The following is a 23,022-nucleotide window of genomic DNA, read 5'->3' as shown; positions in this document are numbered from 1 at the left end:
GAGAGACGGACACCATGGGGAAAACCACTTGACTCTAACTTGACTCTAAGCAGTGCTTAGTAAGCACTGCTAAGATGACGTGACATTTTACAAATAAAACAAAAAGTCAACCTTGCATCACCTATGAAATCTTTGACTATGATACCTGTCGATTTGAACAAACTTTGGAATCTCGTGAATCCTTTCTTACATATATTCGCTATACAAATTCGCACACATGCATTTTGTGTATTTGACTCTGTCCTGTCGTGTACGTGCCTAATAACTGTATCACTTTTTGATTCAATCACTAACTATGTACTGTCGCCTGTAGTCTCTACATGTTCATGCATGTCTCTCACTCCATTATATATGTATATATGCTTATATGCGTAAATATGTATTTGTGTGAGTCCTTGCTAAGTATTTTATTATGAAGTGTTAAATCTCTCCTTAAAACGATGACTCCGCAACGCAACGAAGCCACATGGATGGATGAGATGACATGAGATGTTTTTAATAAAAAGTCGATGACGAGGGGAGTGAATAAGTGACAATGGAAGGATGACTTGGCATCCGAACTGACTTGCACTTTTCGCCACCACCAGCGCAAAGCTAGGTCCGTGTCAAAGCGTGACCCACACCACACCACGCCACACATATACGTACATACGTTCCAAATAAAGCCCTTTTTGCTGTCCACAGGATAAGTAAGTTAGCAAATAATAACAATATCGACATCGACACATCATACGTAGTCACATTACATAAGTGAACATGTATCTACATATTTATGTATGCATGTAACAAACAGGTCAACCACATAAATAAGTGACCGTAATAATCGATTCTGCGTGTATGAAAAAATAATATTTCGACGAGGGTGTTGCATGGGATGTTGTTCAGAGGAAAATATTGAGCATCTATGACACCTCACATCCCAAAGGAAGGCTTGGGAATAGGATAAGAAGAGGTCAGCTCTTCTTCCTTTCTCCTGATGCACACAGAGGAGGGCTAAAATTCCTCAAGAAATATGCATGTGTCGAATAAGAAGAAGGGACCCCTGTGGCTCACAGATTACAAGAAGACCTGTGTGCACGTTCATGTTCCATTCCATCTAGTTCACCTTTTAGTAGCAGTCAAAGTTTACTCCAAGACCAAATTGAATCATCGATTGCCACATATACACAAACCAAAAGAGAAACCAATCTGCTAAGCTAACACAATGTGTTAGCTTAGCAGACTGTTTGGTACAACAAGTACAAAAATCTATAAAATAATATCATCTCTCAAAAAACCTAGTCCACTCGTTAAAAAATGTTGTTCATTTTAACAAAATCTTCAAAAAGGCCCTTAGAGCAGAAGATTTACAAAGGGTACACATCGATCTATCATTTTCTCATGGAAAAGAACCCTTTTCGAAGTATTTTAGAATTTCGAGGAGATTTTTTCCACTCGAGTAAAGTAAACCGAATAAGAGCTACAAGTGAGTCCCACATTACATGACAAGAGATGAGTTAACTTTTAAAATTCTGACCTGGCCTTCGCTCTACTTAGATATTTCCCATCAACTTCTCACTCATCCCTTGGTCTTTCGATGATGCCAAGCTTCATACAAGACCTTTACGTAGTTTTACCTTTATTTTATCAACCCAACCAACAAATTGAATAGAATTGAATAGTGTAAAGAAGGAGAACAAGAAAGAAGGAAGAAAGGTGCGTTGGCTCGTTGGTGGTGGTGAGCTCTTGGGTAGAGGGGACCCATTTAATCGGAATCACAATCTGACTCGGTTGGTCGAAGCAGCGCAGGGGACTTATTCTCCGACCTTTTCTTCCTTTTCTCTAGAGCAACTTGAGCCAGGTAACAATATCCTCGAGTGAGGTGAGGTGACTTGGCCAGAGCATCACACACACAACACATCACGCAGCAACAAAAAACAAAAATTCTGTTCACTTTAGCTGGAAGATACCTTTGAACTTTTGTAAGTTTCCAGCTCAAGTGAAATGGTTATAGTTTATTGTAGCAAAGAGCACAACCTTTACTGGGAGATCGTCACATCACTTGGTGGTTGGTGTGTGTGTGTGCCAATGCGAACCTCATTTTTATCGGGAAGGGTGTGGAAAACACTTTACAAAATGAAAATATGGGAACGCATCTAGATTTGTTACCAACTGTTATTCGTTAAACCACCTTTTTTCGTTAAGAAGAAACAAATCAATCCATTACGTAATTCTCTTATTGTCGATAGGATTACGCATTGTCGTCGCAGTGCCAAATTGCAACTTTTTCTCGTCGTTTTTTTACCAGTAAAAAATCGAGGTTTCATTTGGTAAAATGTGCAATAAAATATTATGGAAACGTGTGAGCCGTGCACTTTACTTTCCAGGTTCAGGTAATAAAGAGGAAGGAGGATGATTGCGGGGTAGTTGCATAATTCCAGGGTTGTGGATGTAATGCCCATCCTTGAGTTGGATGAGGTGCACTTAATTTGTACTCTGGCCCACCATTATGTTACCTTATACCATTCCCTGCTTCTTTTAGTGGGATAGTGAGATAGCACACGTATTATGGCAGCAAGTAAGAGTGTAGTATCGTATAGTGTGGTTTAGTTTCTGGATAAGGGATCCGGTTTCTTGCATCAATTCACATCAAACAGCTGGGCCACAGGACAAATTACCCTTATCCACTCGTTCTCTATCTTATCTCATCCAACGGGCCTTAAATCATTCTAGACCACTTTTCAAATTCTTTAGTCACACCACTATTCACTCCTCTTTACTATCAGAGGAAGGGCTGAATTATTTCCATGTCCTTTATAAATTAGTCAACAGCATTGTCAATTTATTTGCTTAGAAGCAAATATCATGGCATTTATGCGAAAATTCGAGCAACATAAAGTTGAACATGTAGATTAAAGGATGCTGAAATCTAACATAACACAACCCACCCACCGAGATGATGTTTTCTACCTACAAAAATGTGCAAGATTGTCGTCTTACCTGTTTGGAGAATACGGCGATATCTTCATTGAAGGACTCTGAGGAGCAGACGTCGCCCCCAGCCACACCCGGCTCGCTAAAATTTTCATACATATTACTAACCCAAATAGAGTCAGGCATTAGTTGTTTGTAGCATATTTCTCTTACCGAGGGGTACACGTGGCTAGTTCACACTTTTCAAATATGAGGGCGAGTAGAGGGAAGAGTGGGTGACTGTAAACCAAAAGTAAAAGCATAAAAATTTAGAAAACATTCAAATTCCTCGCTGTAAACAAGAAAGAAGCCATAATTTTGGGAAATGCTTCTCATGGGAACGATTCCCACTCTACTGGTCCGGGTTTCAAAGCGCACATAAGTCTCCTACACACACAAACACACCGGTCGTCTGGTGTGTAGCGGCAGTGGCTTATCTGCCCCATATAACTTACACCTTTGCCAAACCCTCTTTTGTCCTCATCTTACTCGAAAATACGGAAGAGCAAACCATTATCATTTCCTAACAATGTGTGTACCAAACTCATTCAAAATAAATTACAAGCTGTAACCGGGTAGAAGTGGTAGAGAGGAAATTCATGAAGAAAGCTTTACAACGGGAGTGATGAATTTAAAAAAGTGGTCGTCCTATGCATATACATATAGGCAAAAAACGTATGTATACACATGACCGTACATACATGTTGTGTGATCTGTTTTCTGTTATATCTCGGGTGAAACTAACTTTGTTTAGTTTCGGTTTTTCAAGTGAAACTGCATTGGAGGAAGGAAATGATGCACTTTTCCATTAAGTTTTCTTGTTTGGTAGAGGGTGAGTGGCTGTGAGTAGTTGATATTCATACATGTGTGTGTCGTGAGTGTGTATGGCAGCACCAAAATACGGACGATTTATCTCTGTCAAGGGGTGCATCTCCCAAAACTCCCAAACTGTGAAATTGCCAACATTTCCATTCCGACGAGACGACAACGACGACACTTGACTCACTCCTCAAATGGATTCAAATAATAACAAAATACAATCCTCTCCTCCATTTATGTGCATTTCTCGCTTCTCGTCCTTCGTGACGCTTTACAGATTAAAATAAAAATGAGCTGCTACAAACTATAAAATTAATGTAGAATTGGAGCCAATTTCTAAATAGAATTGTGCATGGACCACTGCATACGAAAATTGTCATAACTGCATCACGATCACGATTTATGCGAAAATGTATATGCAAAACTGGTTATCGTCCTTACACACCGTTTAAACAACGACCATTTTTGTCCTTCTCGAGTAAAATAAAACTGCATATGTATGTACATATCCGGAAGAATTCCAACTGTCAAAAATTACTTCAGTATATATTAATAGTAAAATAAATAAATATGTAAATTGTGTATGTATTATAGTAATTCATTTGGCTTAAAAATCCCATGTACGTAGAATAATCGCGAAACAATGGCACATTTCAAATTATGATTTGAATTTGTAATTTAATCCATAAAAAATCAGGGCCGAGCAGTCTACCTTCAAAACTGACTGGTTCAAATGTGCATATACACATTCTCTTTGATTATTATTATTCCACACCTTTTATACGGAGAAAATATCATACAAGACGATAAATACTTTTATTGAATTAAAATTCAAGTCAAGGTGCAACAAAGAATAAATGTACCACAACGAGGACCGCCGTCTCAACAAACTTCCATGAATTTCATTTGTAATTCAATGAGAATTTTTTTAACCTTCGATTACAAATCTCTACTTTACCTCCAGTCTAAATAATCTATCGTTGCTGGTGAGGCCAAGGCCAACTTCTTGGAAAATTTTCAAGACAAACATTTTTCAGAAATTTCATTTTTCAGAAGGGAAACATTTTATGCAGCTAGATTTTTATTTTTATTTTATTAAAAGACCGGCGGGTGTTGGAGAGCATGTTTATACTTAATAAGCTGGATTAGGGGTTCGGTTTCTTGGTTGCATGTTTTGTTTGAAGCTCTCTAAATAGCAAGCAACAAACCTCCCAAATATTGAAGAACGAAAAAATATTAATCGATCGCGGTTGAGTCAAGTCCATTAATTCAAGTCCACCTGACTGAACTAAAACAGAATGGAACGGAATAAATAAGGTGAACCGCGATGCATTATGTTACATAATCTCTACACGAAAACGAGAGAACGGAATGGACAAGAAATGTATGTAATACATTAATGCACATGTGTAATATTCTAATGTAATGTAACGTAATCTTAAAAAATCATGAGTGCGGTGCATCCATACTCACTTTTTGAACGTAATATACAGGGTAAAAAGGTTAAACAAAAGTCGAAACTAAAATGGAGGCAAATAGGTTTTAACATTTTTTGAAAATCTTTGAAGATGAAAATATTTTGCATCCTTCTCATTTCCGAACTAAAGTGAAAAACGCTTTATGTATATGCTCTCCAATTTTCCATCATCCAACTTCCCAAGAAAGCATTTAAGAATCGTTTAGTTGAAGCCAACTGGATTGGATTTTTTGATCGTAACATATCATAAGAGAGGAGAACACCGTGTTTCAACTAATTACACCACGACGATGAAGAAGAACCACTACTATGCTGCTGCCTGACCAACTTCTTATCCTTGCGCAACTTTTATGTATCTCTCCCTCCTCAGTTTCATTTACTATTATTTTGTCTCTAATAACTCTACAAATTACCCGAAAGTTGAAATTGAATTTCTATTATAATTCTGATTAATTGAAAAATTGGCCAATCTCCTCAAATTATGGGAGGAAATTTGGCTTTAAATTGTGTTATTACTGCACCTTGAATTACGCACTAAGAAACTGGATGCACGGCACAATAGAATTACTACATATGCAACCTCTTTTACTACTATTATTCACTGTGGGTGTGTGTGTAGGGACATTGTCGATTTTTATTTATTTTTTAGAACTATTTCAGGAAACATTCTTAAGGTAATGAAAATAGAAGGCATTCTTTATGTCTATTTATTATGGACGAAAGATGTAAAAAAAATTGCAAGATTGCATATTTTTCCCAAAATTATGCTCATCACTACTGGTTAACATCAAGAGACTTACCCGTAAATAGCGTCCTTATCACGTTTGTGGACGTCGGGACCCATGACGTGGTTCGGGGAGGGGACGTGATTGCCTTGGTGGTGGTACATGGGGTGACTGTTCATGTGGGGGGAGGGGTGGCCTGCGAGGGGCTGGTGGAGGGATCTGTGTGCCGCCGCCCCATGCGGATCGTACATCCCAGCAACGCTCTCCATCGCGCCGTAATGCGACAGACCGTCATCGTACTGAAAAAAATTACAGCCACAAATTAATCATCAATTCAGTACGAAATATTTTCCAAAAATTCACTCCGAAAAAAAATGGTTTACTTTCATCATTGATTTTTCTAATGATTTGTCCTGATCCGATGCCAACAACCAACTTGTACTCTTATCATTATTACTGTCAGATTCATTGTTATCATCGCATTCATGTCGCTGTTGTGTAGCAGATATATAAATGAAACACATTTAACCCAATAATAAATTAAATTGAACAACTAATTACTCTTGTTGCACATTATCACTTTTATTGTCATTGTAAAACTGACATTTTTATACCCGGATTATTTGTACCGCAAAGTTTTATTTGTTTTATATCCGACAAGTAAGTACTAGTGTGAGTAAGTAAACTAGTTTTATTTACGACGTTTTATCCTCGAGTCACAAAATCTCAAAGTGTCCAAGTGTGTTTTTGTATTGTTCAATTAAACCGTATGAAATTAGGACGACCACCCCGCAGCAATAATAAGTTCTTTAAAACGTATCCGCTCGTGGAACGTTACTCTTGATTGCATTTTCCAAAATTCATTACTTAATAAATACAGTTCCCATTTTCACTCTGCAAATACTTGTAGTCGCCACAAATTGGAATCTATAATAGCCACAAACATGGTTTTCTCTTGGTGAAACAACAAATTAAACAAACCGATTGTCACTCATTTCGAATTCTCCTATGGATATGCACAGTATGTATTTGTACGTATTGTACGCGTTGCTATTTGGAGTGGTCAGTTCATTATGGGGACTTGCACGGCTACACTTTTGCCACCATGACCAATTCCCAATTTTAATTTGCCCTGTCCCAAACTCCGTTAATAATGGAAGGCTTTTATTGGAGCAGAGTGGACACTATTTCACAATTAGTGTGTGTGCGAGTGTGTGTGATCATCGCTGTGTGTGATGCGATGCAGTGGGGCTCTGCTGATTCACAGATGAGTATTTTATATGATTGCTTTGCACCACGGCCTCGCAGCTTAATAATTCTCAGAGTAAAAGAAGAGTATGTATGTGTTGTAATGGAAGTAGATTTTAGTGTGAATGTAGTAGCGTTGGATTCGGTATTGGAAGCAAGTAAGGTATAAAACTGGAGTAATTAGCAGTTTAAGTTTTAGTTGGTTCTTCTTGGCTGCTAGTTGGTTGGTTGGTTGGTGGAGGTGAATAATGGATGCGGTTTTAGGAGGACGGAGGTATTATGCAGCTGGACACCACGGACGGTAAGAACAGTTCACACTGGTAATAATATAAACCAAGCTAAAAAGTGAACATGTCCAGTCCACCCTACGAATGCAAATCCACTGAGAGAGAGAACCTGCTCCTTCCTTGGTTTCCTTTATTCGTCGTTCATGCTTCTCTCGATTCTATTCTCTTTTAATTATTGATCCGGTTTTGCGTTGCCTTCTCCCACAGAGACCACAAACAACTAACTACGTACCGTCGTCCTGAGTGAGGGTAGTCGAGAGTCGTTTCTTTATTTTTCCATTTTTCCGGAGGTTTCCTTTTCGTTTCTCTGCATGTACATACTTGTTCTCTTACCCAAGTCAGCAATAATGAAATTGAGGTGAGGTAATTAGCAAATGTATGCATGTACACATGTCGTAATATCTCGGGCGAAGCTATGTAGTTAAATAATTTCCAAATTATAGAGATGGTTATTTATTCAACTCGGCGCTTTTCATGTTTCCGAAAAAAACCACAGTCGCAGAGTGGTTTGACTTTTGCGGTGATTTGTATCCTTAATTAACTCCCATGAGAGCAGGGATCACTATGCTTATTCCGTCGCCGCTGCTACCCCGATCCGATTTCGGATTATTATTTACTCTGAAATTTTAACTGTGGTTTCCACTGTCCTAAATCAACGACATGAACAACTGCTACTGCTCCAGTTGCGGCTTGCACAACTGGCGTTCATTTTCTTGTAACACACACACAACTGTAAAGTTTCCGACGCTCCATTTTGGTGGTAATAAGTGAAGGTAAAGTAAAATCCGAACTAATGAATATCAACCCACCAACCACAAAAGGGGGAGGAGAGGTGGTGGTGGGATGCAGTGCAGCTGATGCTCTTTCTCTCACTTTCTCCCATCCACCATCTCGATATCAGTATCCGAGAGGCTCTGAATTATTCAGCCTTCTAAACCAACAATCCACCAATAAGTGTCGTATGACGACGACAACGCGATATCGATGAGCCGGCTTTGCACCAAGTTTCTCAGCCAAGGGGAAACTACTTAATAATTAATTAGTACTATTATGAATAGTTAAACAAGGTTTTTGATTTTGTATTCTTATTCTGAAAGAAAAAAAGCAACACAAGCCAAGTGCTCAGTTCTGGGGGTGTGAAGTTACTGAGCAGTAGAATAAAATTTCTTTACATTTTACTTTGCACCATATTTAAGGAGTGCATCATCATCGCATTTATTTTATGCTATTATAACCGAGTTCCTCCGTAACCTCTGATTATCCTCATTACACTGTATCAAATTAAAACAAAAACGTCCCTTTTTCTCCTCAATCCTACCACACTGCTACTCCCGGTGGCACGCAATCCAGGTTAAAATTGCACCTCTCGACTACGGATTGTATCAAAAAGACTTGTAGTTTAACATGGCATTTCTCTCATAATTCCTAATTGTACTCTGCGATGAATTCCAGATTACGAACCAAGTCGGTCGGCACAACAAGTCAAATTTCCATCTATCTATCTATCCATCCATCCACCATTTACATCCCATTTCACGAACGAGTACTTTCTATACCACCCCAAGAAGTAGAAGTGGAAGTATCATCCGAACGTGCGCATAAGACAGATAAGATGCTCTGGAGTAATCGTGGCGTGGTGGTGGTGATGTGTAAGGTAATAAAGGGTGGAAGAAGGTAATGGGTCATCAGGAACGGGCCAAATGGGTCATTCTGTCCTCCACAATTGCTCCCATTCCATTGCCCCTCGTACTATACGCACTATTACACTCAAAACACAATGAGAAACAAGAATGCAAATTATTATTAGCCATCGCGAGTACGACTACATACACTCGCAGTTGTTTAAACTGATTTCATTCCTTTGCCACTTTTTAATTCAATTTATGAAAAAATGAATGAATTTAAGAGCAAGACGAAAACCCGTTCCTCGGAGCCAGAGAGCGAGAGAGAGCTTAAAAGATTATATTGGGAAGATGGGATGGGTGGGTGGATAAAACGGGCAAAAGTGAGAGAGAGAGTGTTTCATGTTCGTCGTGGGGATTATTAGTTTCCTTCCTTTCAGTCAGACCAGCCAGACTAGTGATAGAGAGGATATGGAATGAAATAGATGATATTGTGGGATTTTGACCCTGACCTTCCTGTTTGCTCAAGGAATGAATCGGAACGAGAAGCCCAACAACATACTAACAGTCGGCGAAATGGCTATTAGCAGCATTAGTACAAGTTGGTTCTCAAGAAGGAGAGCGAGGGGATGTATGTATTATTATTACGTGTACGGAGGGGGGTGAATTGAAATATTCTTCTCGTCGTCGTCGTCTATCCAGAACTAAACCCCCAGAGATGTGACGGGATTCTGTTTCCTTCTCTGAACACAAATCCACAAAATAGACAGAATTTCAAAGAGTCAAAAGTAAGAGTAAATCCATCCAACCAAGCATTAGAATTCAGTAGATCAACTTAAACTCCCGTTCTTCAGTCAATCGCCCTTGTCTCCCACGAAAGACTTACTTACACTATCTACAAATTGATTCTTGCACTCAACTGTCATAACCAAACAGTCATACAGACATGAAAATATTGCTTCTTTATGCGTTTGTATGTACGTCGGAGTCGCCCATACATGTGAAGAAATCTATATGATAATCCCCTCCATCCAAGAGATAGAGAGAGGGTTGCAATATGTATAGCATGCATTACAGGCAAACTATGAAAATCTCTTTTACACAAACTTTTGAACTTTTCAAAATCTTTTCTCAAAACAAAACCACATCTCTCTGAATGCATTACATCGTATTCTACATTCAAAATTATTATGGAACATTATCTTCTCTTGGATGGATGGGTGATGGGATTAAAACCGCTCCGGTTCATCTTGCTCACAAAACACCCACCCTTCTTTATTAGATATATTCTGTTCTATATATATTTACCACTTCCTTCCTTTTCCTAATTTAATCCCCAGCCGACTATCTCGTATTCTCTTGTCTCACCATTATTACAACAATTATTACACAAGTTTAATCATAAAGCTGGAGGGTCGAGGGACAACTTAGAGGAGAGTGTGATGTGATGGACCACCATTAAATTACGACATAAAATAATACCTTTGAGACTAATAAGAGACATGATGATGAAGACGTCAATCTTGATGGAGTAATTTGTAATTTCTCTCAAAACACTCGACTCCTGCACTCCAAATAACTCTCGGGTAGTAGTGCTTTGTTTACCCGACTACTACTCATCAAGTACACTTTTACCAAGTTGCCTCTCTCTCACAAACATATAAATACATACGATCAAATAGTCAATCACTTTATTGTGCTGAGCTTATTGCCACTTATTTCTCTTTTTTTCTGATTTTCTCTCTCTCTCCCACCCACCCCAAAAATAACTCACTCAATTGATATACATTGCCTGGTTGTTCTGGTTGATCGTTCGTGTGAATAATTAATTCCGTTGACAAACAAACTACACACTCAAGTATTCTCTCTCTCTCTCGTCCCACACTTGGTAAAACAAACAATAGAATAACAATTTTCTCCACTTAGCAAAAACTCCTTATTGCACGCACAATAGATAGAGTAAGATAATTGTCACTATAATTTCACAATTTCGTGAAAATTTTGACCCAAACAAGAAATAACTATTTATTATTGGTAACATAAATCCTCGCAAACTATCAAAAACAACAAGTCGAGATGGATCCTGCATGGGATGAAATGGTAGTAACACATATTTTGTAATGTTATTCATGAGAACACATAGTTAGGATGAAGGAAGGGACCCTTCTTGCTGCTTAAGGTCCTTGCAACCCGAGGGTGTAGAATTTCATTACATTACATTTGGGAGAGTGAAGGGTCCACAATAAATCATCTGCCTCCTTCCTACGAGACGGAGAGGACGGATCCGTTTAAAGTGTAAAACTCATTACATTGCTCTTTCGAATGTGTATGTACTGGTTTGGCCATGGTCTCTCCGGTGGGACTGCTGCTTGGGCAACAAGCACTAATCCGTCAACTTCAGAATAAACGAAAAAAGCGCAACTGTTTGACGGATGTCCCTTGGATGCTTGATTTTTGGATGGAGACTTGGAGTCCACCAGGGGGGCACGTCTAGTCAATCCACCGTGGAGAGATGGAGTCAGTCCGTCATCATAAGGCGACAACAAGCCTAAACCAACTAGTCAAAAATCAGTCGACTGACTCAAATAAATGCCACCGCATAAATATGCTTGTTACTGGTCATCGACTAAAAAATATTAAGCTTGGGTCAACTAACTTCACTTTTGTCTAAATTAACTATTATACTAGTACCGTTAATCTTAATTATAATATTATTATTGCATTGTAGTAAAAGGTTTATGGGATAATCTATGCATGGTTGGACAAAAAAGAACGCATTAAACTTAACCAGGTTATGTTAAAAAGTGCAGTATTGTTGTTCTGTTAAGGATCCAGTTAGTTGAATAATGCGTTGTCTGATGCCTGCTTCCTTCCTACATATGTACATATGCACGTATATGTACATATGTATGTAGGGGTCTATTTAAAGAGAAGAAAAACGATCCAATTGCTATTTGCCGACACAGACAGAAAAGTTGACTGCTTAATTAAGTGTCGAGTAGTCGGGACAGGCAGTAACAGACCTCAGGTAACCATCACATTGTGAGGAGTAGACGTCGACAAAGACAAGACAATGATTGTCAATGACGGACAGACAGTTTTGGGCTAATTATAAATTTTCCCTTGTAAGCAAAGTTTGCAATATTTGTAATTTGAAACATTACACGAATAATATATAAATGAAGGAATAAAGTAAACTTTTTCATGTAAAATAAATACTGCACCATCATCATCATCATTAAACAAACCAAACTCACCCGTTGAGATAGGCATACACACGAATAGATGGACAATTAAACGTTTACGATTACAAGTATTTTACAATTTACAATTTGTCCCAATCCACCCTCAACAGCTTGTAGCCTTAATATAATATTATTATTATTGTAACGGGGTAATAAATCCTGGCTTCGATTCTGGTTAGTTCATTCCTATCAGGAAATGAATCAATGGGAGGATCTTTTCCATAAAGCCATAAATTAGACAAGCGTCGACGGTTGTGAGCGTGATGACCTTGAGGATTTATGGGGCTATTTGAAATGCCGGTTGTTTTATAGTTGACAACTTCAACAACGCTCCTCTTTCTCGCTCTCCACAGCAAATCTCCATGCTGCGTATTAAGGTATCATCTCTCTGGCGTTGTTTGCGTTCTGGAGACCCTTTCGTGTAGTGAAGCCTTATTACAGGCCATCCCCACCACCACCTTGGACGAACAAGTGTACCCTGTCATCCAAGTACTTTACAAACCGTAATTTATTTATTATTTGCACTTGGTTGCTTGCTGGTAAGTAATACAACAACCTTAATTATTGTAATAAATTGTGATTACTATACATTTGTCTCAGTTGAATCAATACCACTCGGTAAAGTACGGTAACAGTTAGTTTTCAAGTCAGTATAAAATACTCGTAAAGTAAAATTTAATATTTATTTACTCACCCTTTGTTGTGCCATCTTTGGTTTTATTTTTGAAGAGAAACTTTTTTTGTTAAATTTCACAAGAAACTATATTATTAAACCCGATATTTTGGGTTAAATTCACAATTAATAAATCACCATGTAATATGCCACATTGAGAACTCACTCTATATTTATATTCCAATTTCACACCTAAAGTTTTAAAATATCGATGAAGATAAATAATTTGTTTCGGGATCCATATCCATCATCGTCAATAAAAATGATTTATTGTCAAAGTAGGTAAACATACATGTACATGAATGCACTGACAGGTATTGAATTTATGACGGAGTTTTATTCATTTATTTATTTATCCTTTTTATAAAATTGACAAAATTAGTGCAGCAGATCCGTATTTATTTAGCTGGTCTGTTAAAATAATGCGTGCACACTTGTTCCCGTTTACAAGACAGAGATTTATGGCGTTTTATATATCCATTTATTTATGACTCGGATGATAATACGCCAAAACGGTATATTCCTTGGAAATTTCAGGAAAGGACCTCCAACAAAGGACCACTCTCTCTCTCTCTGAAGGGTCACACTATAAAACCGGCCAAGAATTTGTAAAGTTTCTCGTAGCAGCAGATACAATAAAGTAATAATATAAGTAAGGTCAGTTCCGTGTAATACAATGTGTAATACGAGGAGGGATGAGCCAAGAGGCAAGATGAGACTGCTTAACAGTTTGCCCACGCACGTGTGAGTAAGTTATCTTCTTCTCCCCTTGATTTATTGAGAACGCTTCTTCTTCGCTGGGCAATGAGACTAGCCGGCTTGGTTTTCGCGAACCAATTAATTAATCCTCACACCAATGTCCAGTTTATTAATCACTTTTTATTTTTCTAACGTAAAGGAACTTTTTTATGTAAATATTTCAGGACCAAAAATATATTTGTTAAAAATCAGTGTTGTTACAACAAACTCTTTTTTGTTTTCGAGATCAATAGTGCGTTGTCTATTCTCCTCGTCGTCGTCGATGTCACATGCCACGCCGCGTAGGTAGTATGACTTGGGTGTCAGGGAGACAAAGGCCTCCGGAAGAAGAGGACGAAGGGTGCCGTGGCCGTGGTGGTGGTTTGGTGGGTAAAATAATTATTGCACGAAACCCGGTCTGGGTGAACTTGACGGAGAGGAGACAGGAGAGTTTGAAGCGATTTGACGTTTGAATGATCTGACTGCAGAAGAGTGACTGAGCACTGAAAGGCGAGAGAACAAATGGGAGTAGTGGATTGGATGTGGGCCTGCCGCTGCTGGGAAGGGGCCCGCCCGCCAGGAATCGCCGGCTCCTCCTCCTCTCTCCAACATTCATCATCAACCTCTTCTGCAGCGTCAAAGTCTTCTCAGGAAAAACAGACACCGCGTCCAACGCTGTAATAAACGCTCGCGCTCTGCCACGGATGGACGTCGTAGGCTGCGGCATCAGAGAGTTCATCACCCATCCTCTGCTCGCCGGTCTTCCCCCTTTCTTCCTCTCGTCTTCGCCACTTTCTCCGATAAATGATGGGAAATAAGTCGGATTCTAAGACCCAAACGGTGCGGGCATTATATTTTTGCACGGGACGGAAAAAGTTTTTCCGAAAAGGTTGAAGTATTCACGTTCCGGGCCAGGCTATCCAGAGTTATGCTTGATTTTCGGCGATTTTGGTCAGATTTTAGGCCGTAACTTATTAGATTGTTGGAAAAATCGAAGGATATTGAATGTGCTTTTATGAATGATCTCTTATTTAGTATGTTATGACTGAACTTCACTGTTTACAGTAATCGGATTCCTTTAATTGATCTTCTAATTGTAACGCTATGGGCTCGGAATAGCGTTAATAAGCGAATCATACAGAGAGGCACATATTTAGTTATGCATATTATTATACGTAGTTATGCATGTGCATAGTCAAAAGATGCCCGGTTGGCTTTACTAATTGCATTAACCCGTTTTCTCTCTCCTCTCTTCTTCTAATTATGTGGGAGCTAGCCGGGTTAATAAATAATCCTCATGTTAAGTTTTTGAGACTGTTGGTTTGGGTCAGTTTCCTGCCTGCTTTCCTTACTTGCTGCTAAGTAAGTGAATGCGTTTTGTGCGTTGCATCGCTTCAGGGAATGTGTACAGAACGCGTATGTACTTTGGAGAAAGAAGGAATGTGCCGTGTCTACGGATTTATTTTTCTTTCTGACAAGTTGAAAGACACCCACATTTGTCAAATCAAATGAGCTGAGCCGTTTTTCTCCCCTGATAATCTCGAGGTACACATATGAAAGAGGAAAGTTGTAGTAATCCTCTCTTCTTCTGCTGCATTTCACTCCTGCAAGTGAAATGCAATACTTTCAGCAAAGTAACTGAGCCATCAGGACTGGGGATGGATGGATGGAACGGGAGCAGAACGCAGCCATATCTCATTTAAGCTCCGTAATGAAATGTGATGGTTGGTAGAACAGATGAAGCAAAACTAAATTTGAACCTCTGTAAGTAGTTATGTGTGCATCTCCACACCGATCGAGCTATCCCGGAATATTGATCACGGCTGAATAGTCCACATTCATAACAACTCGGCATCTCAAGTAAGCATGATACATATAGCCAAGGATGTATGTATTTATAGTGTTAGATGTACGAGGTGAGATGAGATGAGGGAAAACAAAAGCAATGATTTGGCAATTTATTTTTTTTGAGTGCTCAGCTTTTCCGGTGCGGAGCGGAATACGTGGAACCTGTCCCTGTCTATTATCTTCACGGAAACTTGTTCACTTCACGCTGTTAAAAACGACAAGGCGGCTCCGATCTGCTTTTTGACTGGCTGACATGACACAGTTATTGGAGTGGTGATGATGCCATGATGTTAGCTGGTGTCGACACCCCGGTGTCGGCTCAAAAAAAGCTTCAACCCCAGCAGCACATTCCCTCCCCGCCGATGTTGATGGACATGATGCATTTGACATTTGAGTTGATCGTTCATGATATTGAATGGGGTTCAACAGCATAAAATGCTGCTGCTTGGTCCATGGAGAACAAGAGAGAAATGTATGCATGTATATTACTTATATAGGCTGTGATGTTGACGGGGTTTTGTTTGTTGACTGGCTCCAGTGAGAGAATGACAAATTGAGAGAAATTCTTCCCTTCAGAACAAGTATGCATAGCGCTTGTCTCCCTGTTTGACGTGTAGACTTGACCTACACTCGATCCTTTATAATCCAAATTCATGTACAATACTATTTCCTACATACACCTCATTAGCATTGAACTTTTAGTCTTGGACGTCCCACACACAACTTTGAATGAACAAAGTGACGCACAGACATATTTTGTACAAGTATATTATGTACGTTGGCTTGGTGCCTAAGCATTACATACGTGTGCGCTTTCACCCGCCGACAGTTTGCAGAAATCGTGACATGCGAGTGGTTCCTCGAGTCGGACACTCTCCGCCAATGCTTTTCCCAGGAAGGTGGGCGGATTAGATGGATTGGTTCCTTTGCTTAGTGGTGTGTGTGTGTTGGGAGAGATGTGCAGAATATCCGGGCATCCGCGGGTCGATAGAAGGATGCGCCACTCACGCCTGTGCCCCGTCTCATCTGTCTCCGTCGTCGTCCTCCTCGTCGCCAACTGTACAACTTTCTCCTTACTTTCCCATCCCGTCTCATGCTCTCTCTCTCAAAGGACGCTTTCTCCATCCATCCAGGACTTTGCTACTAACTTATTAATGAAGCACTTGTTTTTTTCCTTCTTCTTCCTCGCAATCTTCCGTCCCGATTCCAAGAGATATTACATTTTTACATGAACAAGGAGTCAGGTGTGTGCCTGTGTTTGTGTGTAGGCTTGATTCTCTTGGTTTTTCTTGCCATGAATAAAAGTCAAGAGGTTTAGATTCCAATCGACACCTCATTAATTCCAACTGACACTTTGATGCAACAGTGGCGAGGAGTTTATGGCAATCCGCCCTCCCCAAGTGCACATAAAACGTTCCCCTCGGATACCCAAATGGGATAACCTCCGCTACTACGGATGCTACTCTTTCACTCTCATTTCTTTCCCTTTCCCTCATTCTGACAAAGGGGTGGGCAAACTGGAAGCAGAGACACAAGCAAGAACCAACCTTCAGCTCAATGGGGAATATCTCGGAAATGTTTCAAAAAGACATTTTATTCAATCCGTGTCAAAAACAGTGGGAGAATATTTCACGGGGCTGAAACGTTCAAAATAATAACTTTGAATTGTTTGTAAATTATTATGGCGTTCGCAATAGTTCGCATTGCTTGTGTACCTTACCTACTATAAAATGCATCCTGTCTTGATTTATGTAACTTTCATTAGCTATATTTGAGGGCAGTCTTGCTTACGTAAACGAGCGAGAAAGTGTATGCAGTAAATATGCATGCCTTGTAGTTTTCATTCCATTCGCACGGAATTTGTTGATACGAAAATAACAAATAGGTGACATTTATCCTTTAATAATGGGGCTTAATAGGGAATAGAATTATATCATGATCTCTTCATTCATTCACACACACAACAAAATGTGCAATATCGGATATGTATGTACACACAGCAGCGTGCAGTGCGATGTGTGTGGAAGAAGTGCAGCAGACTGTTTCCTACTACACATACACAGATTTATGTCTCATTTGGCACTTTTATTAAGCGTTTTATTAAGCAATTTATTAACGTGCGCACATTTCTTTATAAAGTGGGTAGAGAAATAGCTGCCCCTCCAGGATTCTAGATTTTATTTTGGGGTAGGTCAACTATTTTATTTTTACTGCTTCATTGGAGTTGGCAGCAGCAGAAGCGTGCGTATACAGTGCATATTAGTATTTATGTAGAATGACTACATGGTATCTCCACGGTATATGGCTGGAAGGATGTAGCAGGTAGTTTACAACCCCATTACTTGGCAGTTACATTAAGGGGTTGTAAAAGTTAGGCAGGATAACAGAGGGTAGTAAAAGTATTAGCATTAGCAAAGAAAGAAGAAGGAAATCTGAGAAAATCACTTCCGTTCTTTCTCTTTCCGTATTCTTTCTTGGCACCAGCGACACGACGACGATTATCAGTTTCGCACTGTTTATTCAAATCGACAAAAATTTATGTACAATGTTTTTCCCAATTAAAAATCTTGATAATCCGAATGTAAATAAAAATGCCAACTAGTGTCCCAACACGACTTTTTTTGTCGCACTGACTGCTGAAAAAATGCATTCTTGGTAAATGTTTAATTAATATTATATGCCATGATTTTTGCATTAAGACAACAAGTACACACATTGTTGGACAAACAAAGGTGATAGTATGGAATTTCAGTCATACTGGATGGATGGACGGACGGATGGATGGATGGAATGCTCATGCATCTCATCAATTGAGCATCTCGTAGTTAGTCGCAGGTGGATAAATAAAATGACATGATGTGACTTTTTGGCTGTTGAGTCACTGGGTTCAATCTTGGCCCCATGGTTTAAACAGGTTTGAGTAGGCAATAACAATAGCCATGATAATAAACATAATGAGTTCCTCCAACCAACCGGCCAGCCATCACCCTCCATCCCACTGGACATTAAGCAAACCAAACTCGAGATGACTCAAATTTCTCTGCAAGAAAGATTTTACAAGATTTTACGTTTTAAACCTTTTGTATTCGCTGACAAAATGAATGCATTTTGACATTTGGTAAGGAAAATCAACTGTAGTAAGGACACCCATTTGCTTGTATTTGTAAAATCGTGATTGGTCTGCTGAGCAATAAAAAATGGGACCATGTATTTTGCTAAAAAAATTCTGAGCAATATTGCATTAAATTGTACAAATCTTCTGCATCACAATTTGACAACAAAATTGAATGGCAAATCGCAGTTTGGTTTTTCCGGCAGATTGGCAGTCCACTGTCAGGATTACACGAGTACATGACATATAAAATGTCGTTGTTGTCGCATAAGCCGTTGGATGACTAAAGTATGTATGCATGTATTAGGTATATAAGCTTGTAGTAATTAAGCCAACTGATGAAACAGTGGTGGTGGTGGTGATTGTAATAACAATAACTGTTAAATTTTATGGGTTAAATTATTTATTCAATTACACTAGAAACCTAACAAACGTTTGTTAAATCGCAGAATGAAAGGATGACATGGTGTTTGCATATATTATGCAATATTGGTCAGCGAATAGTTATGCAGGGCACATAGTACACTCACAATATAGTTTAGAGTTGTAAAATTAATTAGTGTCATCCTGAATTACTGTGTCATTTTGCATGAAGTATCCCTTTATTCCCGACTCTGTCTCCATTATTTCATTTTATTGGTAAACCGGCTGACTCTAGTTTGTCTTCTTTTATTCACTTTTTTAAAACAACAAGTGTAGAACATGATGGCAGAAGTGACTGCATGTTTAGACAGGTATTTCTCATTCCTCATTAATGACAACTTGGTCCTGGCATTTATGGTTACGATTATTGGTCCCCTAATTTATCCGGAATTAGTCCAGTGTCAGGGAGGATTTATGCTTCTCACCTGCCAGATAAGACAAGGCAACAATAACTGAAACTGCATTACACAGCCTTTTACACAGAGAGGAACAGACTTTTATTCTCATAATCAGCCACATAATACTATTTCTTTTTTATCTTATCGTCTCACCCACAACCACTTTTCTATCTTGTTCTCAAATAAATGCAGACAACACAGACTTATGTATTTGTTTATTCTACTTGTACGTTTCGCAACGCAGACAGACGACAACGTGTCACTGGCCAAATATTTGCATTTCTGTACACCAAGAATTAACTTGGTAAAAACAAATACTTACTAATACGGTACATCCTCCTGGGTAAGTCTTTACAGGACAAATTGCGTAAATATGCATGTATGTGTTAGGAAAACTTATTTATTTTTGCACAATTTAGAGAGCAATTTGGAAACATAAAATTTGGGTAGGAAATAAAGACCAAGTCAAAAGACCCATTTATATATTTATGTGTGCAAGTAAAGACGAGATAAATTGCCGGCCTTGAACCTTGCCCTTGTAAAATTGCGTTTTGAGAAGGAATGAGCAATAAAAGTTATCGTGGTTGAGGGTATTGCACCACCATCACTACCCGACCGACCAGGATGCCGAGAGAAAGGACCTCAGCCAGAAAGAGAAAGAAATAAAGGGTGGTGCTAAATGGAGTGGAGTTAACTAATGAGTGCAATAATCTCGTAACGACAGTTTTGTGCATGTACAGACAGAGATGTGTATGCATGTGCAAACAATGTGCACTCCTTGTATGGAAATGGACGAATTTTACATATTTAAGTAGATGTGAATGCACAATTCTGTCCAATTGTAGAATTTTGAATTTATAAAAAGTGAAAAAAATACACAGTATAAAGAAACAAGAAATACCATTACCAAGTTTGTGACGACCGGGTAATGGGGTTCGTAGTAAAAGAATAAATTAGCAATTTGGGGAGTGACTCAAGACGACAATTGTCCTATTCTTATAAAGTTTCGCTTTACAGCAAAAAAAGAAACATTCAACCCGAGTCAAACAAGTCAACCCGGCTTACACATATTTTATACAAGGACTGGGCTGGCTTTTCTTTCTGTGGTTAAATATGTGATGGAGGAGGTTGCTTTCTCGTGATAGCGATACATACAAGAGAAAGGAAAGACAGACAAGAAGTATTTTATTTACGGGAAAAGTTGGGGAACATAGAATTGCAGAGAAAGCATTTTTTTTAGGAAATAGTCATTTTTTTCATCTGGTTTCGGTCTCTTACCAAAAAAACGAAGAAGGAATCCAAAATTCATGAAAAAGTCCATATTGTGCATTTCACAACATTTCCGGTGAAATCCGTAAAAAGGAGACGACGACATAAAGCAAGAAATAGTGTTTGACTAGACTTGACACGATTTCCCGTAAATATTGAGCAGGAGGAGAGAAGAGTTGGAGAGGGTTGCGTGAGACGGTGACTGGAGCGTAGGAGCCATCTGTCCATCAACTGTGAGACGTGGAAAGATGAGAAAATTCTCATCTCATAAAGTCTCAAACCCTTCGTCTCACTTTTTGCTTTGCGTGTTTTACAGACAACTAAATTGAAATTTTGATAACAATTTTAATCATTCACCTTATTTCTTCTCCCGTTAATTTAGCAAGACAAAAACTAAATAAACGGAACAGTATAAATAATACAAGTAGAATCACAATTCATCAAGCTTACGGTTTCGTTGTTTGACCAATATTGCTTAAAATCAATAAAGTAAGAGTATGAGTTGTATTACTGATATTATCCTGCCAATATTAAAACACCACTTTAAAAGGTGGATACAATTCAGCCAACTTTATGTCATTCATATTCTCATTTTACCACTGGAAATGTTGCCCCTCACTTACTACACACTCGTGTAACTCGCACGGTTCTTGTAATACTTCATAACAATATTCTTGCATGCTTTTTAAGCAGGTACTACTTCTACTACCATAATGTTACCTTGTTTGGTTATTGTGGTTGAAGTAGGATTGACGCCCATTTGGTCGGAGACCTGCCCCTTCCTCCCTCCATCCAGGTGAGCTTGGTGAAATCCACACACACACGAAATCTATATAAAGTAAAAGCTGTCCATCAATCCCCTCCTGAAAGTTGGATCCTTAGAAATTCACCATTACAACTTCCCATCCACCGACATGAACCCCATTAAATATATTCCTCCACACTATCATCAAATTATCCGAAATTCCAAACATGCTCACTTCAAATTCAAACTACCAACCAACAACGGCAAAAGGAGCTGATAATGACTATAATAATGCTCACAAATAATTTGGCTCTTTTAAGCTAAAATTATACGGTAGGAAATTGCTTCCTTCTTTCTCTCCTTCGGCTTCACTCCATCCTACATTTTATTGGATTAAAGGGCACGTGCGAATTTTGTATAAGGCTGGGATTTTCTGAGAAATCTTGTAAACTTCATGGAATCCGAGTCGTATAGATTTCTTGACGTAATGATGAACTGAAGTTCCTGTTTTTTTTCAGGAACCTCAGTTTCAAGTTAGAGAAAGAAATCCCTCTTATTTATTTCTCTTGCTCCCGATCAGGAGGTTGTGTGGCTAAAAGTCTAACATGATGTGATGTACCCGTCAATCAATAAGGCTCATCTCTCGATTGAGACGTTGGCTTCGCACGATCTTTCCTCTGGTCCTGATTGACACGAGAATAATGGAGGGGAAAGAATGGATCTGTGCATCCGTGTACCAGAAAAAGTGATCGGGATAAGAAGATTGACATCTTCTTATCTTACAGTTTATTGAAAGAAATAAGAAACCTACCTCTCGCTCTCTCTCTCTCTGCAGCAGGAAACAATAAAAGAGCAAAAAAGTGTGAAGAATTATGTCATGCGGTGAACTCGAAAAGACTGCTGGGCTACTATTATTTTATTATAATAACAACTCAATCAATCAGCTATTCAAGTGTGTGACAATTTGTGGCTTATGTGTTATTGCTTATTATGTATGTATTTTCTCCCCTCATTCTTTCTCACACATGTGCAACTCTGCATATTTGTGGAAACCTTTTGATCCGAATTTTAAATTTTTTCTATTCTCTTAAAAGTTGGCAAAAATGTTATTTCATTTTCCATCTTTGTCTTGTTTTTGTCAAGGGGAATTTAGCAGAAAGTGGTCTTATGTATTATGGAAGAAGCAGTTGGTTGGTTGGTTCAAAGTAGTCAGAAGAGGAGAAAGAGGAATTCAAAGAGTTGAGTTAGTGTGAGACTTATCCACTTACTTAGTTCACCTGTCACATTCATCATTCTGAGAGAGACAGGACGGAGAGAGGATGATAGTTTGTTTGGTAGCTGTACATCTAGAAAAGAGAGAAACCAAAAAGAAAAAGTGTAAAAATGTACCTGCTTGAATTTATTTCTTGTCTTTTTAACCATTACTGCTCCTTGTTGTAAA

General features: G+C 38.8%; 1 protein-coding gene and 1 long non-coding RNA gene across 7 annotated transcripts in view; one reads left to right on the top strand and one right to left on the bottom strand.

Annotated features, from left to right (window-relative positions):
• Positions 1-14,296, bottom strand: part of LOC110842775 (homeobox protein homothorax) — a 60,449-nt gene extending 46,153 nt beyond the window's left edge. The window contains exons 1-5 of one of the 6 annotated variants that reach the window (XM_035847234.1): positions 13,724-14,296; positions 13,070-13,634; positions 6,049-6,272; positions 3,127-3,192; positions 2,980-3,055 (exon numbers count right to left, since the gene is read on the bottom strand). In XM_035847234.1, coding sequence (XP_035703127.1) covers positions 2,980-3,055; positions 3,127-3,192; positions 6,049-6,272; positions 13,070-13,084 — 381 coding nt within the window. In that variant the 5' untranslated portion in view covers positions 13,085-13,634; positions 13,724-14,296. Of the gene's footprint in view, positions 1-2,979; positions 3,056-3,126; positions 3,193-6,048; positions 6,273-6,356; positions 7,570-10,612; positions 11,185-13,069 lie in introns of those variants that run through there. The other 5 variants (XM_035847233.1, XM_035847235.1, XM_035847230.1 and 2 more) reach the window with 5 other exon arrangements.
• A 5,294-nt stretch (positions 14,297-19,590) lies between these two features.
• On the top strand, positions 19,591-21,343 carry LOC118434234. Its single transcript, XR_004833848.1, has 2 exons — positions 19,591-19,910; positions 19,987-21,343. It is a non-coding gene; the product is annotated as an uncharacterized LOC118434234 (long non-coding RNA).
• The last annotated feature ends 1,679 nt before the right edge of the window (positions 21,344-23,022 follow it).

This window comes from Folsomia candida, unplaced genomic scaffold (genome assembly GCF_002217175.1).
Source record: "Folsomia candida strain VU population unplaced genomic scaffold, ASM221717v1 Fcan01_Sc002, whole genome shotgun sequence".
Classification (NCBI taxonomy): domain Eukaryota; kingdom Metazoa; phylum Arthropoda; class Collembola; order Entomobryomorpha; family Isotomidae; genus Folsomia; species Folsomia candida.
The sequence above is the reverse complement of the archived record's forward strand: the minus strand, read 5'-3'. Positions and strand labels throughout refer to the sequence as shown.